Genomic DNA, 22,458 nt, shown 5'->3' on the forward strand with positions numbered 1-22,458 from the left:
CTCATGATGATTCAAGAGGTTTGCAAGTTAGATCTGTTCTTAAAAACTTGTTTTTGAAACAGAGGATTGTGGGTAGGTGTGTCGTGTGAGCCAAGGCCTTGTGTGACAACTGCAAAAGAAGGATTTATTCCAAACTTTATTTGGAAGATCAGTGAGCTGAAAGCAGAGAATTTACAATCGTACAAAAGTCTGCTATTCCTGTTTTTAGATGTATCCCTTGAGACTTGAAGTCTGCCTGGCTGGCAGAATTGCTGCATTAAAAGCTGCCATGGAGGACAAGAGATGTGCTGGTCCACGACAGGAGCCATCACAAAGATGGATACAGATTTGAAGATAACTGTACATTGTTACCCTTTTCTATGTGGAAAACAAATGTCTTTCTTTCAACAGCATCTCCACAAAGCTCAGAAACATGTTTTTCTTTGGCATTTGCATAATACATTTTGACTTTTGTTTTTCTTAGTCTGTAATGCCATATCCTCGTACAACTAACATTTGTTTTGGCAAAGTTTTGTATTTCGTGTCTCCAATCTTACCACTCATCTCCTCATTAGTATTATTCTTATTATAATCTCTGTTTTCTCCATATTGGTGGGTATTTTTAGCTTTCCATATATTTATGCTGAAGTTTGGAACATCATTTCTTTGATATCTAAATAGCACGCACCAAAGAAAAATTATCCACTGTTAAAATACCTTTTGCAATTAGTTTGTACCTTGTTAATAAGAAACTTTTCCAGTCACACATGATGCTTCTGACTTAAAACCATAAGATTCCACTGTTGGTATTGACAATTTTTGGACAAAAAGCAAAGCTCATTGTTTCTGAGATTATGAGAAAGTACAAAAAGTTGCTGTCCAGTGAAGATTTTGATAGCAGACAGATTTCATAAACATTTTACATCATCTCAAAAGCATCAGCTCAGCACAGGTCCTGTGTGTATTGTAACTTATACAGAGTGCTTAGAGGTGGCAGTGTTGCATTTCATAATAGTGCATGTGAAGTTTGCTATGCTATGTCAGACATCCTTTATTGGAACCAGGAGCTAGTGAAGTGTAAGAGTCATTTTTTATGTTCTTATACTATTCCATAGAAGCGTTTTAACCTCCATATTTCACAACACAAATAATCAGCTACAATTTCCCTCTGAAAAGTTCTGCTGCATTTGGTAGACATGAATACTGTCCATCAGGAATAAATGTCAGAAGGCGATTTTGCCAGATTGCTTTAAAACAATGATCTTGTTTGTTTTTGCAGTTTTGGTTGCAAATGTCAAAATTAATTGAAGAACTAGTATGACATAACTCCTGTTAGTTTAGTTCTAACACAAAGCAAGGATTTTCAGTAGTCTGTGTGCTCAAGCTTAAGTTATAAAATGGCAAATGGAGGAATGTGTTAAAATTCCCAGGTCATAAAAATTTGGTAATATGACCTATACAGAAAATTAACATCCCTTCAAAAGTATTGTAAGGTTTTGATCACCACCTTCAATATGCAGTAAGAAAAGCTTACCTGTGTCTTAAGTTGTGCAATGTTGTAGCAGCACATACTTTAAAAAAACTTAGAACTACCAGAGTATAAAACTCAGTCTTCTAATTATCTGTTTTATCAGATATGTCTGAAGTATGCTTCTCCAAGTTTGAATTTTGCCACTTATTTCTGTGGGATATGACCTTAAAATGCAAAGAGGCTTAAGCTACTACCAAGAAGTATACTTTTATTTCTGTTCTTAGTATGAACTAATATTTCCATTTTTAAAACAAACAAACAAACAAACAAACAAAAAAACCCACCAGAAATAACACATGCCCTTATTTTCTAATATCTAGTTCTAATGCACATTGTCCATCTTGTTGGTTTTTTCAGTAAATGTAACCTTATACTTAATTTCTTAATATTTTTGTATTATTCTTTTATGACAGCATTCTTTTTTACTTCCTATCTCTTTGTGTTCAGTTCAAGTTAGCATGTTTTCCCATTCTATATTGAAAGTATGAAGTCAGCTCCAAAAGTCAGTATTGCCACTCCTTAAGCAGTCAGCTCCTCAGTGGGTGTTCCCATCTTTCTTCAAAATGCCTACTTTGGCTGACTTGCAGAACTGCAGGACTGTATCCCTACAACTAAATGTCTACCAGAGCAGAAGGTCCTAATTCTGGGTTTTGATTTTCTGCATGCTTTCATTTGTGGTGCTTGTGGCAATTGTTATTTATTCCAGTTAGAAATGTAGTTCAGTAAAATGAATAGTTTTCAGTATGATAGAAACCAAAGCTGCAGATGGAAACTTAAATAAATTCAGAGTATAGATTCTTGCTTTTACAGAGTGCTGTTGATTAACATTTTCCACTTACACAGTTTGCTCTCTCTTAACTAATGTTTAGCATAAAGAAATGTTTTCCAAAAGAACTGATCAAAACCTAAAATTGCATGACTAACCTTAGGATAATTGCCTTTTGTAACTCTTTCAAATTTTCATATTCTTTTAATAGTAGTCTACTAAGTTATATTACTTGAGAAGCTTTAACTGCACATTTAAGCTTTTAACGTTCTTTGATAGAGATCTGGTTTTCATTTCCAGCAGGCACTGCTTGTAAAATTAATGGCAAAGAAAGTACATCACACTTACACTGAAAAGTCATACTTCCAAAGTATGCACAAAAAAGTTCCAATTGATTAAAAAAGTATGCTTTAGCAGTTATTTGAGATAACTTTAAAATTATACTGGTTTCATATGGTGAAATATCTTGTATGATAGTGCAATCCCCAGTAATTTGCAATACAAGGAGCAGAGAAAAAAGTGCAGCAGAAGGGACTTTCAAACTTCAGCAAGAAGATAATTTCATATTGAACATATTTTCCTTACAGCAATTTTCAGAATACTTTAACTATGGTATTTTATGTTCTTTTGATTCTGCAACATGCCCTTGTAATAATTTGCTCTCTGTTGTTTTTTTGTGATTTTTTGTTTGTTTGTTTGTTTGTTTTGTTTTCAAAGCAGCTTCCCCAGTTTACAGCATCTGAGTTTAGCTCACTGCAGAAAATTCACATACCTGGACTCTGGAAGAAGCTGTCACAAGCTCATCTGTTTGGAAATTTCAGGTTGCATTCAGGTTTGTAGTTCACGTCTTTCTTCCATTCTGAGAAGCAAAGGATCCTTTATATGACTGGCTGCATCCTGCCTTCATGGTATACTGGAGCTGAAGGAGCACTGCAGCAGCCTTCCAGGGTTTTGAATTACATGACTACAGCTGTTTAAGTTTTACTCAGGAATAATAGCACTATAGGTTTGGATCCCTTCCAGCAAACTGTCAAATCTATAAACAGCTAGTACTTACTGCATAATGAGAACAAGGCTTGCTTTCTGTAGCCATAAATAGACTAATTCTCTGTCGTGATTAGTTGGGGTTTAAAATGTGGAGCTTTGGAACTGCAGTTTGTACTAAGATATCAAAAAAAAAAAAAAAAAAATAAAAGCCACTCTGTGCTGGGAAAAAAAAAGGAAAAATTTACAATTGATTTCCTAAGAAGGAATTTCATTAAAAAGTAAATTTTTCTTACTCATCTATATTGCTTTAACATATAAATAGATGTAGTGTTTATAACTGCAATCAAAAAATAGCTAATATTTTGGATTATTTTAGTATCCTACTAAACTACTAAAGAAAACCAAGATTTTGGAATGTGGTACTATTTTAGAAACTTTCAGATGTATACTGTATCTTGAAACATATTCCAAAAGCAATATGAAATGCCAGACTGTAGGACAGTAAAGACTCCACATACATTTCTCTATACACTGAGAAGATTCTCCATATTACAAAATACATGTGAAATGATAAAGAGGTGGAGTCTGAATAACATAATGGTTTAACTTTGCATCTAATAAAACCTTTTCAGAACCAAGAATGAAGGCAGATGGGGCAACAGTCATGTTCTAATTGATCGTTACTGAGTATCTGTTTCTTGTTCATAACAATCATGCTGAGACTGTTCTGCAGTGACAGTGTGAAATTTGAAATGAGGGCTGAGGGTAGAGGAAAGTTAAGAACTACCTACCTCGGAGTTACATTTTCAAAATGCCAGTAATTGGTTCTGTTTTCCGAAAGCATCATTCGCTCTTGTTCAGAGGTGTCATCATGAGCTGTAGGGATCTGCCTCTAGCAAGCATGATCTAATAGTGCTCAGAGAAAAGGGATCATCATCAAACAGGGAAAACCACAGTCCTTCCCTTCCAGAGGAAAGTGGGTTTGCTTGCCAGCGTATTTGAGAGCTCTGAAAGGAATTCCACAGCTTCCTCCATTTTGGGTTTCCCCATGATTCTGGAACAGTGCTTAATGGTTATAACCAAGTGCTTAAGTAAACAGTTAAAACCAAAAAGAGCATCAAATTGCATCACAGTTACAGAAAGCATTTTAATAAGATAGTTTTTTTCCTTCTCACTGGATGAACTAAACCAAAGGGAACTTCTGAAAGGCTAATATTTCAGATTTAGTCAGAAAAATGTAGGGAAGCTATAGTATAAACATTTAAATTATGCTAAATATGTTCTATAGAATACATATTCTATAGAACATGTATTTTCCCTGTTTTTTCATTATTCTTGCTTTTTTCTTTTATTTTAGTATTAGAGTTCTTTTTATTTGAGTTCTTCTATTACCATTATTACTGAGGGATTTGAACATCTATTTAGAAAGCCCTTTAGAAAGTCTGTAAAATGGGTGATTTTACATAATTTTTACAAATTTCAATAGCTTGTTAAAAAATAGTTAGGCAGAAAGCTGGGAATTAAGCCGACATTTTCTAGTCCATTGTCATGAAACAGGGAAGTCTTTCCTTTGACTGTTCTATTAATTCATGGCAATAATACTGGGTGAATTGTACGTATGGGGATTTTTGCATAAAACACAGTAATCAAGATTGTGTCCTTATGACACAGGGATAAATATTTCATTAATGAATTTCAACATATTTTTATAAAAATACAGAGATTTTCTTGTGTCCTGCTCAAAGGGTACCCTGTTACACCCCTGACATTCTCAGAGCATTACATAGATTTCTTTGTCCTGCTTCTGAAGCTGAACAGCACAGGAGGAAAATTTTCTGCTGTTAGACACAAAACTGAAAAGACATGGGGGTATAAATCAATCACATGTCATTTACCAGCATATTAGATGGGGCTGATACAACTAGAACAGTTTGATAGTTTGATAAGAGTTATTTCCAGTTAAGTTAGAAACATCATGGAGGTGTTCAAAGAAATTGATTTTTTTTTTTTTTTTTTTTTTTTTTTTTTTTTTTTTTTTTTTTTTTTTTTTTTTTTTTTTTTTTTTTTTTTTTTGGTGACACCATTTATGGCTGATTTTCTGACTGAAACTATTCTGGCCCAAAATTTGTTAGAACAGCCTGTCACTTGCTGTGCTTTACAACAGCTGGATAAGAGAGCACAAGCCACTGGGAAACATAAATTTGACCCTTTCATTTCTTGACATCCTGCAGTGTTAGTGGGGGTGTCAGGAAAGCTATTGGCAGATGTGCAGGCTTCACCAGTTTTCACCATCTGCAGTCCTCCTGCTCTGGCTTCATTGGGAGAATTCTCATTTTGGCAAATTCTGGCTTCTTTGGATATGTCGAGCAACAAAAAGGGGCCATCACTTGGGGAGCAAGTCTGAGCCATGGTCTTTATTTATTGAAGAAGAGGACTGACTGTTTACATTTCCTGAGTATAAACTTGTGTAACTGAAGAATACTATAAGTTACACAGGCACTGTTATTTATTTTTAGAAAAATGCTAATTCAGGGGTATGTTAATATAAGCTTTTTCTTTTGGACGGTGGAAAATTAAAAGAAAAATAACATATGGAGGCAAGCCATCAATGTAATGTGCCAAACATCTGAAGGGATGTCACAATTCATTTTATGATTCTTGACAAAGACAGGACCAAAAAAAAAAAAAAAAGATAGTTCCTTGTTCCCCAGGCAGTAGTTCCTCGATCCTGAACATTGATTTTGGAGTTTCTACACTCAGAGTGCATTGCCAATACTGGAATCATAGAACAGTGTTTCTTCAAAATCCCTTCTGTACTGCAGACAGCATTCTGCCTTGCAGGGTGGATTCACAAATACAGTCAGTTCTGGGGAGAAAGATGGCATTTTAAAGTAGTAGATGTGTAGCAAAGAAGCCAAAACCTGAATAAAAAAATCTGCATAGACCTAATCTTTGGGATTAAGAAACTGTAAAAAGACTAAAATACATGAACTTTGAGATTCTTATAAGCATTTCATCATTTCAGTACATTTGTTTTCTAAATCTATGGGGACAGATCTTTAGCTGTGGTTTGCTCCATGTTTGTTTTGATGTACTTTCATTTCAGATCACAGTATCCTAGCATACAATTTAGAAAAAACTCAAGTTAGTCATTTATATATTAGCCTGAAAACTCCTGCAGATACAGACTTACATTTTACTTGTTTACTTTATTTTATTTATATTTATAATTTATCATTGCATTGACTTCTGATCTGTACATGCAGGAATAGTAAATCATTTTTAGAAGAATATTGCAGTCGTGCAGGAAAAGTCTGTTTTGCAGAATTTCGTAGGAGCTAAGACTCAATAACCTTCAAAACATTCTTCCTCACAATTAGTTTGAAGAAGGTTTAAGTAGGTTTTTACTCATCTGGGGCAAAGAATTCAGTATTAAACTCCATATGTATCCTATCACTGATTCTCAGGCCAAACTCTTCACTCTTGAGGCAATCTATTAAACATGGTAATTCCAGGTGAGTTGAGAAAGCAATTGTTTTACTAAAATGTGCACAAAATTTCGTATTTCTATACCTTATCTTCAAGAGTACCTGAAGATTCATATGTAATCCATAGGGGCTTTAGAGAAGAAATTTAGGGTAAGATTTTATTGTTCTAGGAATAAAGGAAAATAAGAGAAATACATATGATATTGCAAAAACATCTAAATGTTAACTAATTTTATTTAATCTTATCTGAATGCGTGCTTCACAGTGGAACTTTCTCAGCCTGATGCCTGAGATCCATATTAAGTTAAAAAACAGTTCCAGTGAAAAAAAAAGTTTAAACAATCTGTGAAGGGTATTATTAACTGCTTCAGTATAATTTGGTTTGGCTTTCATGGAGGAAAACACCAGATTCTGCTATTTGTGGTATCAAATGGCTATGTTAAGCAAACAGTGTTTTTCCAGACAGAGATTAAAAGTGCTTTAGACTGCAGTTAACATTATGCAATCCTTACTGAATTCCAGAAACAGACATGCTACTTCTGTTCCTCAGGGTTGTTATGATCTGATTACCTGCTACCTGTTATCTGTCCTTTTGAGAATGGGAATTTCACTTCATTTTAGGCCTCTAATCTAAAGTAGTGCCTAGAAAATTAACTTTATTTATCTCTGTAACCATTAGAGAGAGAGAGAGGTCTCCAGAGGTGATTCAGACTTTGTCAGGTCTGACCTGTCTTGGGATCTTTGTTGCTCTCTGCTGTACAGAGATCCCAGGATTCATAATTATTCTGTTGTGGTGCTTGAGAGCCAGTGAGGAAGAGGCTTGTTGCAGGACTAGGTAAACTCTTGCTTGGATGAAATTGGTGATGCCATGTTAAAGCAATTGGTGCTTCCTGAGCAGCAGAGAGTAATTTCCCAGTGCCTCCCTCGGGCAGCTGCTTGTGTGATATTCGCAGTTAAGATAATCCCTTTCATACATACTGGAGGATTTGGGCTGAGGAAACAAGATAGAAGTATATTGCCCTACATTACATATGCCACTAGTGAGTACAAAATCAGAATTGGGCAACTGAATTTTATATTCTATCCAGAGAACTAGCACCCATCTTTCCACACCAGCATTTTACCTTCTGGGAATCACTACCAGTAGAAAAGAATAATGCCTTTGCCATACACTGTTAGTGGTTGTTTTGCCCATTTGTGGTGGGCAAATCCAACCTATCCATGCTGATGAGTGGGATCTACAGTACCCTCTGCAGTTCCTCACTGATGTATTGCCCATATCAACCACATTCCCAAAGTCACAGTGCCCTTTTGTCCAACAGACATGTCTCAGTTGGAGGTGCTGTGAGAGCCTGGACTGCACCAACAGGTTCTACATGCTCTGACCAGCTTGTGGTTACGAGATGGTTCTTTCTGTATAATCCTATTCTGCAGCCCTGAAGCCTCCCAAGATTTTCCTTCTTCATCTCTTACGGTACAGCTGTTCTTAGAGGAGCCTGATCCAGGTTCACAGCTGCACCATATCACACCTGACCGTGAGCACAGGCAGCTGTCAGGTAGCTGATGAGATTTATATTGTCGTGCATTACTGGGAAAATATTTCTTCTATTTATTTTGGTGGTAGGGTTTTCACTCTGTCATTTTGCAGGCTGTTACAAATCCACTGTAGGAAAAACATTTATGCTACGCTTGTCCTGAGCTTAAAACACACCAGATTATTTGTAGTGCTAACAGTGCCGGCAGCGTGTGTCATGAGCCACACCATATTCTGGCTGGCTGGATGTGAGACCTGCACAAACACTTCCAGCCACTTCCCCGCTAGTGCTGACACCCCCACTGCACAAGGGAAAAAAATGCAGAGTGCCACAGTCCTTTAAGGAGAGAGAAGACATTTGACATGAAAATATTTTACAATTTACAAAAAACAATTTACAAAGAATCTGTTTAAAAGGCCACTCCAGCCTGAAAATAAGGAGCAAGCCAAGCTGGGCATAAGTTAAAAGATAGGGCATTGTGCCAGAAAAAGAAAAGACAATCTGCCTTGATTATAATTTAAAGGGAGTTACTCCATTAAAAAAAACACATGCAAAAAGAACCCAAACTTTAGGTTTGCAAAAAGAAGAAGAGCCAGAAACCCAGGGTGCAAATATCCTCACTCAATGCAAGATGGAAGGAAAGCAGGCTTGACCCTTGTTTCCACTGTTAAGTTGTAGAGCTGGGGCACAGCAAGAATCCCTCACAGTGTACTTTATATTACAAGTTTCCTGCTTTGGATTCTCCTCTCCACAGGCCTCATTTGGTACCCAGGGGGATATGACCGACCACTTTTTTCTGTGGATGTTTTGTGAATGAATTCCTGGTGTGCAGCATGGCTGTAGTCTGAGCTGCACAAAACTGTTTTGACTGATGGAATCGTTAATATCAGAAATGACTCCAAGATCACCAAGTCCAATCATCAGCTGTAATATTATACAAATTTAAAACCCTGGGAAACAGTGAAATCTCTACATGCAAATATCAGGGGGGAAAACTTCCTGGGGAGGAATGGTTCACATCCAAGTTGTCTGTAGAACATGAAGCTAGAAGGAGACTGTCCCTTACTTTACACAGCATTTATATATGTCAAAGGAAATACTTTGTATGCCCAAGAGTGAACTGACATCTACTGAATTTAGGCAATTGAGGAATTGTCTCCCTGGAGTGATAAAGAGAATAAACTGAACTGACAAATCCATCTGTCCGTTTGTAATTTTACTGAATATTGCTTTGTTAGAGTATTCAGGGTTGGTGATGTGGTCCTACATGAAGGATTCTGTAAATGAGTTTGATGTTACTGTGATTGCAGAGGATTTTTCCTTGTATCCCCTCTGAATTTAATACACATTTTACAACAGATTTGGAAAAAAAGCAATGAAGATACTTTACTATATTCAGAGCTTGCTTCAAACTGGATTTGAGCAGTGAGTACCTCATAAGGCTGCGAAAACTAAGGTAGAATAATGTGACAATGACATTCATTGCTACTTCCATAAATGGTGTCAGCTGCAGAAATTGTTGAGCTTTACTCTTGCTTGATTGAAAGACAGACTTCTTGAACAGATCCTTTCGATTATGTTGTTCAAATTTCAGGATAATATATATACCTTATGGGTCTGTTTTTCTTTTGGCAAGATTAATGCACTTCTTATTTTAATAAGCATCCAGGCTTTAAAATATTGGTTTTAAAATACTGAAGAGGTCTCAAGCTTCCCCTGTACTCTTTTTGTTAGGCTTGCTAAGACATAATAATTTTGTTTCTTGTCTAAATTTCAGTTGATGTCTTCAGAAGTATTGCCAGTGGCTGCAATAGGATTCAAGATTTGCTAATCAGCGAAATATCAGCTCTTACAGACAGATGTATTCAAGTCAGAAAATAAATCTATACTTTTTGAGAAACTTTCTGTTGTTGGAACTAGGTTATCCTCTGAAATGACTTTAAAGAAAGTTATGCAGTTTGAAGACGTAAAGTTCTCTCCAAAATGTTTTTTTTACAACTATTAGCTTATTATGTTTATAAATCTTGCTCACTTGCAGTCATTTACAGAAAATTTCAGTTGTCTTGTCTTTTTTTTTTTGCATTAGTATGGCTGAATTATGGTGTTCCAGTTTGTAAATGAGAGCTTTTCACTTTTTTTAGTAATAAAGCAGAGGAACAGCATTCTGCTACCGATTTTGCCCATGAAAAAAGAATTTCCAGGCTTCTGCAAAAGTGATCGTTAACTACACCACTGTCTCACGTGTCTGCCATACTTCAAGTCTCCAGGTGCTTACTTCTTTTCCTTGTGTTCCAAAACATAATAATTATATGGAGGATTTCAGTAGTTTATATACTGCTCACTGTATACAAGTTGAATACATTTGAATACAGTTGAATACTCTTTAAATAGTTTATAACTTTTGTTTGAAATTGTAACATTTTGATATTATATGCAGAATATTTGCTGATCTTTTTTTTTATGTGACAGCATAGGGATCTTAATGTTTTATGTCACCTTCTCTGTTCAAAGGCTCTGCTTGCAAAATGCCAACAGATAAGGTCTATTTTCTTCCTTGACTCTCCAAAAGTTACTGAACTTTTAAAGCCCTTGCTGAATGTAAACTTGTCCAGGTCAGCAGTGAAGGTATATTAATTCAAAAAATTCTTAGGATGATGTATTTTTAAAATTCATTCAGATAATTTGAAATAAATCTTTCAGCTCATTTCACTGGGTATTTGGATGAGGCCCTTAATGTATGTCAGATGTGTAACTTACATCTTTAATATTTCAGTTTCGAGTTGATGAGTAACTGCAGCCCCATATATCAGGCGCATTCATATGTCTGTCTGATGCCAGAAAATCACAGATGCTGGTCTTAGGATGATTTCACCACTGAAGCACATTCTTGTACTGAATGTGGCAGACTGTATAAGGTGCTAGATCACACTGGATTTCTGCAACCATTGCAAAGGGATTGTAGTAGTTAATTATACTCATAATAAATCCTGTTAACACATCTTTCAGTTTTAAAACTAAATTCTTAGCATGTTAATATATGCCTCTGAATATTTTAAAAAATATTTTACGCAAATAGTTTTTTGGTCCTATATCATGTTTTCAGAAATCCATTTATTATTGCAATTCAAGCAAAAAAACTAACTGTAGATTTAGTGTCATTTCACAGCCATGGCATATTTCAGTGCTGGAATGTGGCTTATGAAGAAGATCAATATGATAACCAAAGACAATTCCAGTGTAAAAATTATATTGAAACTTGGACAATATTTAATTTTGTGAACATTGAAATAATACTTTATAACTTTCTAATGCTAAGATATAAATAAAACTGCCTTTTTTTTTTTTTTTCAATTACAAAGAAAACATTGTTATTTTTGGTATAGGGGAAGGATGTATTTTATATGAAGGCTTGTTTTCCACTTCAGATGTGTCATGTATCAGTAGACAAATGAAAGAAGTTTTAGGGATTCATCTTTAACATGTAACTAAAGCACTTTTTGTGCCTGTTGATACTGTATAAAAATCTGATAATATTGCCAGTAGAAGGGCTGAGAAGTGCTGCAGTAACACCGAGGTATCTTGTTGATCAGCTGGGCAGGTGGGACAGCTGCCTGCATACTCTGGGTTAACATTTAGAAGGCTGAGTTTCCAATCTGTCAGCCAGACTGAGGACTGTGAGTGTGTCTGCACGTGTCTACTGCCTCTAGTGCTAAAGAGTTGCTGAATTACCCGAACAAAAGCTTTTAAGCAGTTGTAAAGCTGTTGTAGGACTCTGCACTCATTTTATTGCTTTTGCAGACACTTTCAAAAGTTTCAGCATTAACAAAGTTATAGATTTTAACACATCTAATCTTGAGTGGTGGGTTGACCCTGTGGTCCAGGTACCCACCAAAGCTGCTTTATCACTCACCTCTGGTTACAGAATACGTAATTTTTAATTTTTTTTAATTCAGTTGACTGCATTGCCAGGACCTGCCATCCTTATAGACTTCATGTGAGTTGGTTATTCTGAAGTTGCATTTCTTAAAGTTATCTGTCATCTTGAATGAAAAACAAAACACCAAAACTACCACAGTGGTTGAATTGTTGCAGAGTGATGAACACTTTATGAATTCTAGCTTCTTCTGTAGCTTGTGGTCACACAATGAGGCTCTGTTCAGGTTATCAGTTTATTAGTAGTGCTGGGACTTTGGGATTTGCAGTGATTCTTTGTGCTGCAACAAACTGTACAAGCCAAAATATGATCCTGTCCTACATAATTCTGGGATTAATTTTTTATTCATCAGGGAACACAAAGAAATACTGGGAAAGCATTGAAAAGTTATGTGTACAGTAATGTTAAACATACCAGAGATATGAACTGTATTGAAACACCAAAATTACACTCAGCTCTCCAGACCTCTCAGCTTAGCTGAAAGAATTTCTATCTCCTTAATTTTTATAACCTTTTGTATAAGTTATTTGTGTGGGAGATGTGCAATTGGTTCAGTGAAACACTCATAGGAAGAGTTCAGGTTAACTCTCTACGCAGTACAGAACAACCACTACATACATGTGCTACTGATGACTTTTGCTTCTGTGCTAGAAGACAATTTTCACTTAAAATTATTTCAGTTCCTTAAATTAAAAAAAAAACCACCAACAACTTACAAACATTATTTGGAGATGTTTAAACAGGTTCTGATACTTTCTAGATGTGTTTTTCAAGAGGGGCTGTCATACCTGAGTGCTGGAACTAACAGAAGTTCTCATAATTTCCAACACTTTCTTTTCCAGAAAGTTCAGGTTTTCAGCCCTTCCAAAGAGCAGCATAATTCTGACTCTTTTTGGGACTATTTAAAAAATACCATTATTAGTTTTTGTTTACCTACAATGCTGACTGCTGAATGCAAACCATGTATTGACTTGTATGGAGTAGGAAATGCACAGATTATAAATATTGCCTACCTTTCTCTCTTAGGGTCAGTGATGGATGGGTAAGGCCACTGGTACAAGATTCTTCAGGAGCTAAGCTAAGAAAGCTGAGCGTGAGCTTAGCTCCAGTAGAGGCACACTGTGCCTCTCCACTGTGCTCTAGAAAACAATTGTTAGTGAAAGAATTATTAATCAGATGTTTTCAATGTGTCAAGTTGCTAAAACTGGAAAGCAACTGCGGGGGAGCCGGGTTAAACATTGCAGAACTCTACATTAGAAGTGCTTGGTAGGTCCTGCCTTGTGCTCAGGGTTCAGAGCCAGTTCTGCTGCTTCTTTTGATTTGGGACAAACTCTCTCAAACTCTGAACACAGAAATCGAAGAGAATCCTTATGAAGAAAATTTGCCCTAGAGACTCTTCACTCAGTCACTATCCAAAAAAATTCTGACCAAAAACCTCATTATTTGGCTCTAACACATGAGTTTGTGCAAAAGTAATCAAAATGTGAAAAAAAAAAATTAAAATGCCTGTATCTTTTATGGAGGTCTGAAAATATGAAAAAAAATTAAACTAAATAAAGAGGGTTGGGAAATCCAAGAAGACTTCACTTAATGTGTTCATTTTAAGTATCATAAAATTATATCTGAATGAAATTTATGCTGCCTTGAATTGTAGTCCCACAATGCTTCAGTATAAATGTTTTCTTTCTCCTTGCCTGCCACAGCTAGTCTTTTAAAATGCTGTGTTGCTTCTTACTCCACTTTTCACATAGCACAACCCGTGACCTCGGCAACAAGCCAAGCTCTTTTGCTTACACTGCATTGCTAAAGCTTTCAGTTTTCTCTCTCCCACAAGAGAGATAAAATTAACCCAAAAATCGACCATTTTTAATTTTTGTCATTTCTATCTGAGTGCTGACAACAGCAAAAAAACTGTTTAGATTTTTGCTGTTTGTTGTATCGAAGTATGTAATATTCATGCATGGACATTAGATACGTTTTCTAGTCTTAAAACATTAATTGATAAAAAGAAATCTTGCACTCTGCATCGTAACAAGCTACTGTTTGTATGCTTTGACCTTATATTATGCATTTTATTAGCTTACAGAGGAAGTCATACTAAGATCTCTTTCAATTTAGACTTAGTAAGTACTGCTTTAAAAAGCAACTGAGGGCACAATGTTTTATGTGCAGGAATCAACACCCGCACGCTGCGCTGATAGAAGAAACGTGCAAGGCTTATGTGCTTCCCTGCAGGCTGTGCAGCAGATCTCTCTTGCTTTTGCTGTCTTGCTGTTTGGTGTGTAAAATGTAGAATGTGCAGCTTAGATTTGTGCTACACAAGATAATTTTCCTTTCTGGTTTTTCAAATGACAGCAGAATCTTTCCGCTCATCAGAGCAGAGTAGAATTTATTTCCGTAAGGATACCTGAGGGAAGGATAGGGGAGAAAAGATTCAGTAGAGCCATATTTTTTACAGATTTGTGTCTCACGTACGACTGACTTAACCAAAATGGAAGTTTTTTCCCCTGCTGTTGGTGCCTTCCTCTTCTGTGGCTACTCTTAAACCTAATGTTCTTTTGTGATCTGTCTTTCAATCAGAGAACTTGTTGCATTTGGTTGTATTGATTCTTAGATTTGTCCCTGACAAGAAATTGTTAATTAAAAAAAACAAACCCAAACCAAACAAACCCAGTACCTTATAGACAAACAGTAATTAAAAAGTATAGCACTAATGAAAAATACATTAAAAGTCTCTTTCAGGTTTGGAGAAGTTTATTATCCTTATCCTGAGTCTACTCCTCAATTGAAAACTGGAAATTAAATAAAAACAATCATTGCGTATGTTCAGATTCTGATATTGCATAGAAAGTTGTGCATTTCACAGCAAGAGAACATGCCTGGGGAAACTTCTGAAAATGAGCTAGAATAAGGGAAGTAATTCATCTCATGTGTAGGTTGCATGTGTGCTTAAATATCTTGCTAAATAAGACCATTCATTAGCAAAACCAAATACCATCCAAGGAAAAGGATGTGAACTTCATGCATATGAGAAACTGGCAGCATAATGAAGAAGTTTCTGTACTTTTCTGACTCGGGCTTTGGCTATATTGCTTGTAGTCTCAAAAATATGTAGCATTAAATTAAAAACCCCACACAACTACATTTTAATTTTTTTTTAACTTAATTATTTTAGCATTTATCCCTTTACATTTCTGGTAATACTTCCTTCTTTATACAATTTTTTTTTTTTTTAAACAACAAAGATTTTTTAAGTCTCAATAACTTTTTTTCAATAGTGGGAAGAACATTTGTTCTGGTTTTGTCATTCCTGAAGTACCAGAACTCAGTTTCCTAAAGCTAAAAAGAAATTAAAAGAATCTAAGAAATGAAAATATTTGCAACTTAATGACAACATTTCTTTTGAAAAAAAGCAACAACACAATGACAGAGCAAAGAAACCACCTTTTTTTTTTTTTTTTCTAGCTAGCCTCCTATCCCTCATTGTTTTCCCTCACATTTTGCTCCTCTAAAATCCCTGGAATAGGGATTGTAATGTTTTAAATTGTGAGTACGATGAATGTGTTCATGAATGCATAGATAATATCACACGTAATTTTAGAGATCATTTTAAAGGTATTTACAGTATATGTAAGATTTTTAAGCTTCTTTTACAGAGATTAAAACATCAGCATTTAGAACCAAAATCTATCTTATAAAAGCAGACTCAGTGGAAATGCTTCCATGAGTTAGAGAAGCAGTTTTAGTGACCAGTTTTATTCTCATACTCTCCGTATTTTTTAAAAAAATGTCTTGAACTTTTTCTGATGTCTACATGAGATGGCCTTGGCAGCTTTGCTCCAAGTGTGAGAGTCTGAAAGTGCTCAGCTGTGACACAAGCTGCTAATGCACATGGCCTGGACCACCACTATTCCTGGGACATTAACAAAGTGTAAAAGTGTCAGGACACTTGAAGGAAATGTCTTCAGTCAAGCAGGACTTAGACAGAAAAGCACAGCATGGTATAATAAAAGATGCTGACTTACATAGAACATCCAGCAACAAATGCCCTGACATAGACTCAAGGAAGCTTAATATCAGTGATGAATTATATGCAGTGTAATAATGACAGAAAAAAAAAATAGACTGGAACATAAAAAATAGGTAATACACTTTAAAAATGGGAAGAACCCTGGTACGCCTCTGAAATCGGGGATAAAAAGGACATACAAAGCATAGAGAGAAATATTCTTTGTTTCTGCACTCTCTTCAGGAAGGACGGTTGCGCAGGAAATTATCTCTCATGATAATCTTAGGCCCTATTGTCTCTTGTGAGGCTGAATTGTGTGCTGTGTGTAGTTACAGTTCAAACTTGAGGATATTTTGTAATCTGGGCATTCCTGAGTAGAGATTATATGGATGTATAAACATTCAGCTCAATTTTCTTTTCTTACGTGTTTGTACTTAATGATCTTCAGATCCTGACTGGTCCTGAAGGCCAGGCTGAAACATCAGTATTTACTAATATTTTAATAAGTTTCTAAAAAGGGTGAAAAAAACCCCCATACAACCAAAAGTGGTGTTTTGGCATTCCACAATTACCTCTTTCTTTTTACTCTTAGCGGGATTCTGAATCTGCAGTGACTTGAATTGATAGGCTGGCTCCACTTTTTGGTCTGTTAGAAAATTAGGCCAGTAGGAGAGCCTTGTAAAGGTTAATGAAAAATTGTTATCAGGTCTAATAGATATGACGAGCCATGGACTGCAGATGAGGGAGTTGCATTTGATTTCCAAAGGAAAGGATGGGACAAATCACACACATTCCCAAGGCAGTGAAAAGGAAATGTTAAAATATATTAAAATGAGCTCCAAATCCAGCTGTTATCACTCCAGGTCACTTGGGAGAATAGAGAAGAGAGATTTAAATTTGGAGACTTACCAACTTAATTCTGCATAAAAATAGGAATTAAGAACAAAGAGATTGCATCTGGCATTGCAATCGATGCCAGATGTGCTAACACCTTGAGTCCCAAAGCAAATCAGATGGAATTAAAAGTACTGAGCAATGTTGAAAATCAGACTCAATATTTTTACAGGACATTTTGTTACAATGGAAGCCCTATAGTCTGGACTTAGCCTCAAGAAACATTGGCAATCATAGTTTGTAAGTTGTGATCTGGTCTAAGAGCAAGTGGTACTGAGTACAGAAATTAAATTTCATGGCATTTGTTGTACACAAAGTTATACAGGGGGATTTCTGCACTGCAATGGAAACTTGTGTCTACAGTTCCTGTAAACAGATCTGACCCACCTTTACATTAGCTCAGGTATTGGAAACAGTCTAGTTAGTGTATACATTTGTGTGAGAACTTACCCATTTTCCTGGAGGATTTTACTACATGAAACTGAACTTTGTTCTGCCACATTTGTATTGTTAATGGCAAAATGAATCTGCATGGCAGGAATTACATTCTTCTCTTCTAGTGTTGGATCCATGAAATTGATGCCTGGCTGTGGCTAATCTGTGCAGAAATCTGAGCATTTTAGAGGATGAACCGAGTCATTTAGTACTAAATGGCTCAGAAACAGAAGGTGGGAGATACCTCCCAAGAGCTGTCTTCCAATATTGGAGTCACTTCGGGGTCAATCTGCTTGGTTTGGAGTATGAACAGGAAGTAACATCTGTATATCTCTGGAACACAAAGATACATCACAGATGCTGACCCTGAAGATTACAAAGAGATATGTGAACAGAAATGTCAGAAGAAGTTGAAAATAGTAGCACATGGTTATTGTTAGTGAGAGATGGTACATTCATTGCAGTCTGCAGTAGAAAGGCAGAGTCTTGCAGCTTGTGAATGTAAATAATGAAGAGCTCTTCTTTGGTATGTCATAGCCTCAGGTGACTTTTCTTTATAGCAAGTGAGGACCCTCACCAACTGGTGCAGCCAATAGTCATTTTCCCATCTGCAGAAACCATGGTAAAATAATAATAAATGATGTTCTGCTACTGTTTGTAAGTCTCATGTAGTAAACAAAACAGAACAAAAACATAAAAAATTGATTGAAAAAACCCCAGCTGTTAGAGAGGAATAAGAAGCTTCTTTTGAAGTTGTTTTCTGAATGGAAATGGTAAAATACATGCTATAGAAGAGGTGCTCGACAAAGTCTTCCTTTTCACCTTGGCAACAGATCCACCGAGGATACAGGGGGTGATTTTTTTATGTTAAAGAGGAAATATGTTTTTGGAGAGGCAGTAAACCTAGGGTGGGTGATCCTACTCTCTATGTTGCACAGTATTTGTTTTGCCAGCATCTGTTTCCAGGGGTTCCAGTGATAAGACAGCTCCAACCGTATCTTTCATAAATGTCAGGAGTCTTAGAATAGAAGATAAAAGTTTCTAGAACTAGGTCAGTATTCTGGATGGGGATCCCTGATGATATTTTCAGGGAATACTACTGAATAAATCAGGAAGTCTAATAAAACTAGTGATAATTGGCTTCTTTGTATGAATGTTATATACAAAAAGAACAGTTAAAAGTGTCATATAGATTAGACTTCCCTCCTAGAGCTTGTTTGAAGAGGTTTCTTTCTAGAAACATAGAAATTTCATAGTATTTCTATGCAATAGATGGTTCCTAATGACACTTCTTGTCTTCCAAGTCTTCACTCTTTCTGTTCTTAAATCTGGAATTGTTAATTAAATAATTCAATGAGACTTTGATTTTCATTGAACAAAATAGTTGTTCTGTGATTCAATGTCAATTTAATAATATAAATTTATTATAAGTTAACTTCAAAGGCATAACAGGATTAGTTGTCATATAGAAAAAAATCTATATAATATTCTTTAGTATTTCATTAGCAAGTACATTAAAGTGGGGACACTTTCAAGTAAAGAAAAATACAAGAAGAAATTATGTTCCTAAGGGTCACACATCACTATCAGTCTCTACTGTAAGGAATTCAAGTTCTGGCATAAACCTGTTTTGGGTTTAAGTACATAAATGGTTTATTGTCTTGAATAGGAGTGCTTTGGTCAACAAAAGTTTGGAATCTGTAGATTTTCATGAAGCTGTTGAAAGTAATGCTCACTACATAACAGTGTCTGCTGAGGAAAATGCAAATTTGTGTGTTTTCATAAGTAGGATTTTCCAAGATTGGAAATCTCTTCTATTGTTCCATTCTTTGGTTTTATTCAGCCTGTGAGATTTCAGGAATTTGCAAAATTTGAACTCCAGCCGCACTCTTCAGCATTATCATTGCAATGTCCACATCTGGATTCCAGACACAATTTACATGTGCTTTTTTTTTCATGCTGATACTTCCTCTCTGCCTACAATTAGGCAGTGCTGTTCACTGCCTAATTGTAGATAATTTATTAACCATGTGGAATAAAGTGATAACTTTGTTTTTCAGTAAAGTTTACTTTATTGGCATGAAGTACAGAGATATTCTGCTGTGACTAACAAAATACATTTTACAAAATCAACATTCAATTCTCCTTCAGTTTAGAGCATTTAGGATCAGAAGATTGTCCTGTTTCCTGATGTGCAAGCAGTAAAAATCACAAAGCATCTTTGGATCCTTTTTCACTCCTGAAACAGAAATTTACCAAAGTTTTCACCTCCCTATTGTCTTGAATATGGAGGTTGTTCATACACCTGTGAGTGTGACTGCACTGTTTCAAACATTGTCTTGTGCCACAGCTGCAGCTATAAAGCCCTTAATGGTAAGGCAGCAATTTTAAGACAAAAAAAATTTTAACCCCAAATTTTGGAGGAGTGCATCTGTAAATGCATACTTATGAGAGCCTAGGTGGAAGTATTTCACATCACACTACTTTTCTTCACTTTCTTTCTTTTTCAGCTGATAGGAAAATCAAATCTTGCCCTTTCTCACTTGAATTATTTCTGCTTAGAATTCTTGAACCTTATACATACTTCAAAAATATGAGGATAAACTATATGAGTTCTGCTGGAGAGAACGTCTTAAAATGTGCTGTATTCTTAGACAGAAGCTTTACTATACAGGCATTGCACACTATTGACCATCTTAACATACTGAATGTAATTACATGTAATTGCATGTATTGAATTTTAAGATTAATTTTTCTGGAATCTTTTAGGGCTTGAGAGCCCTAGGCTGGCCTGGAAAAATTTTGGAACTTTCTATATCACAGTACAAAAACATCAGTGACGCTGAGAATCAGGTAAAACTTCACCTGTTTTTCAGTGTTCCCTGCAAACCTCCCTATTTCTTCAAATTAACTATGTCCAAAACTGATCTTATTTTGCTCTGCGTATCATCATTCATTCTTCATTTGACCTTTCTACAGTCTCAAAAATTATTTTCTCCTTTCGTTCCTATAATTCCATACAGCGGAGATCTGTTCAATTTTGGCATGAAAAGAGTGGATAGAGGTCATTTTTTTGCTGTTTACTTCCATACAGAATCTAGTGGGCATGAAATGAACTCAGTTTGAAAATTAGGAACGAAGAGAAGGAGATGACTGTTTCTAAAATGTATAGTTAAACGGTGAAATTCCTTGTCTTGATCACAGATTGTTTGAAGTTTCCCAAAATCCTTATGGAGATTTGACAAATTCATAGATTTACTGCTTTGCATTTCAGAAAAATATAAGAAATAAACACTGCTTAACAGTAGTAAAAAGAGCCATCCCTCTTGTTAGGAAGGAGAGAGGATTTACATCCAAATAAGAGCACTTTCTTTCTGTAACTGAGAATCCTTCCTAACCATATATAACAGAAATGCTTAAATCATGTTTTTTAATTATATCAATTCCATGCCCATAAACAGTTGCAGATCATAGGGCTGCAGGTACAGGCAATGCCGTCACATAATCCCAGTCTTCAGCTTCTACATGTTTTCCATTATAAATCTTCAACATCCTTTTTATAGCCATATATTGTAAAAACGAGTTAGCTGTTCTTGTACCACAAGGGCTACATCTGGATCGAATCTTGCTACCCAACATACACGTCAGGCCATCAGGATTTGCTTCTTTGGGAATAATTCTGACTCGCCTTTCATGACTGTTCCGTCTAAAGTTCCATGTTTTTAACAATGACCAAGTCTGTACATCTTGTGTACCTCATGGAAAGCCGGGTAGTGCCAGTGCTGCTGCTTTCTGAGGAGAATATTCACTTCTGTCTTGTGCTGTGCTTATGGCTAAGAAGCTATTTCAGTTTTCTCATTACACAGAGTAAGTTCAAAGAAAGACTGTGACAAAGGAGTGCTTATGCCTTCCTCGACTGCCATATGATTCTGAACTTTCTGTGGAAGAAAGCAGGAGCAGGGATTACACGTAGAAGTAACAGTAACCATGTTGTCATGGATCCAGGGAGGGCAGGAGAAAGAAGACGACGTATGAAGCAACTCAAAACAAAATGGCAAATCCTTTTCTGTAAGTTGACTCGAAGGATATGAGTTTATGGAAAATTTGTAGACAGTAATCCCGTTATAATCCCACTGCCTGTTTCCAGGCGGTGTAACTGTATGTAAATGCTTATGTGACGCCATATTTTGTAAATAGGATCTTTGCTCATTCGCAACTCAGGTGATGCTCACTCAATGAGCAGCACTTTAGTATTTGATGTTTTCATTGATGTTTGTGTGTGTCCTCAGGCCTTCTTTACATAGAATTAAATTTTTTAATTGCAAATAAGTTAGAAAATTATATTTGCTCCATATGGCATTTGATTTTTTTGTAGTGTCCAAATGTTTTGCAAATGTTACCTTCACAGCCTCTTCTGTTATTTTCGTTATAGACATGGAACCAGGGATACAGAGATGAAGAGAGCAAACAAAGCTCCACCCTCTTTGATTGCAAATGTAATTTCAGTGCTATTTGCAAAATAATGCAGGGGTAGACTTAAAAGTTAAGAGCAAATTCAGAACCTAACTTGGAAGGATATTTTAAATATGTACATAGACAAGCTATGCTAGTAAAAATAAGATAAACGTATCTCATAGGCATTAAAATCTTGGCTTCAGCTTGTGTTACATACCCTAGCTGAGAATGTAGTGATTAAGTCATCACATCTGAGGGCTAATTCTGAAGGGTGTGCAGTTTCTCTTGCACATGGATAATAAACATTCAGTTGCTGGGTTTGGAATGTTTCTGTATTACAGGTGACAAACAGCCTGTAGAGCCAAGATTGCAACAGGAAGGGCACAGAAGCCAATTTAGAATATGAATTCTGAATTGTCCACTCTAACCAGTCCCAAGTTAAAAC

At 35.9% G+C, this 22,458-nt stretch overlaps 2 protein-coding genes across 3 annotated transcripts in view; one reads left to right on the forward strand and one right to left on the reverse strand.

The window, feature by feature from the left end:
- LRRC17 (leucine rich repeat containing 17) overlaps window positions 1-4,122 on the reverse strand; it is a 15,513-nt gene extending 11,391 nt beyond the window's left edge. Inside the window, exons 1-2 of one of the 2 annotated variants that reach the window (XM_027896509.1) lie at window positions 4,055-4,122; window positions 3,049-3,135 (exon numbers count right to left, since the gene is read on the reverse strand). The gene's annotated coding sequence lies outside the window, so the exon portion shown is untranslated. Of the gene's footprint in view, window positions 1-3,048; window positions 3,340-4,054 lie in introns of those variants that run through there. The other variant, XM_027896508.1, reaches the window with a different exon arrangement.
- Window positions 1-22,458, forward strand: part of FBXL13 (F-box and leucine rich repeat protein 13) — a 59,703-nt gene that overhangs the window by 23,183 nt on the left and 14,062 nt on the right. Inside the window, 8 exon segments of the mRNA XM_027896514.1 lie at window positions 2,994-3,115; window positions 10,064-10,155; window positions 10,798-10,858; window positions 10,861-10,942; window positions 11,060-11,081; window positions 11,083-11,201; window positions 13,247-13,313; window positions 20,328-20,622. Coding sequence (XP_027752315.1) covers window positions 2,994-3,115; window positions 10,064-10,155; window positions 10,798-10,858; window positions 10,861-10,942; window positions 11,060-11,081; window positions 11,083-11,201; window positions 13,247-13,313; window positions 20,328-20,622 — 860 coding nt within the window.

This window comes from Empidonax traillii, unplaced genomic scaffold (assembly GCF_003031625.1).
Source record: "Empidonax traillii isolate 1590-97213 ecotype Southwest subspecies unplaced genomic scaffold, ASM303162v1 scaffold501:size454599, whole genome shotgun sequence".
Classification (NCBI taxonomy): domain Eukaryota; kingdom Metazoa; phylum Chordata; class Aves; order Passeriformes; family Tyrannidae; genus Empidonax; species Empidonax traillii.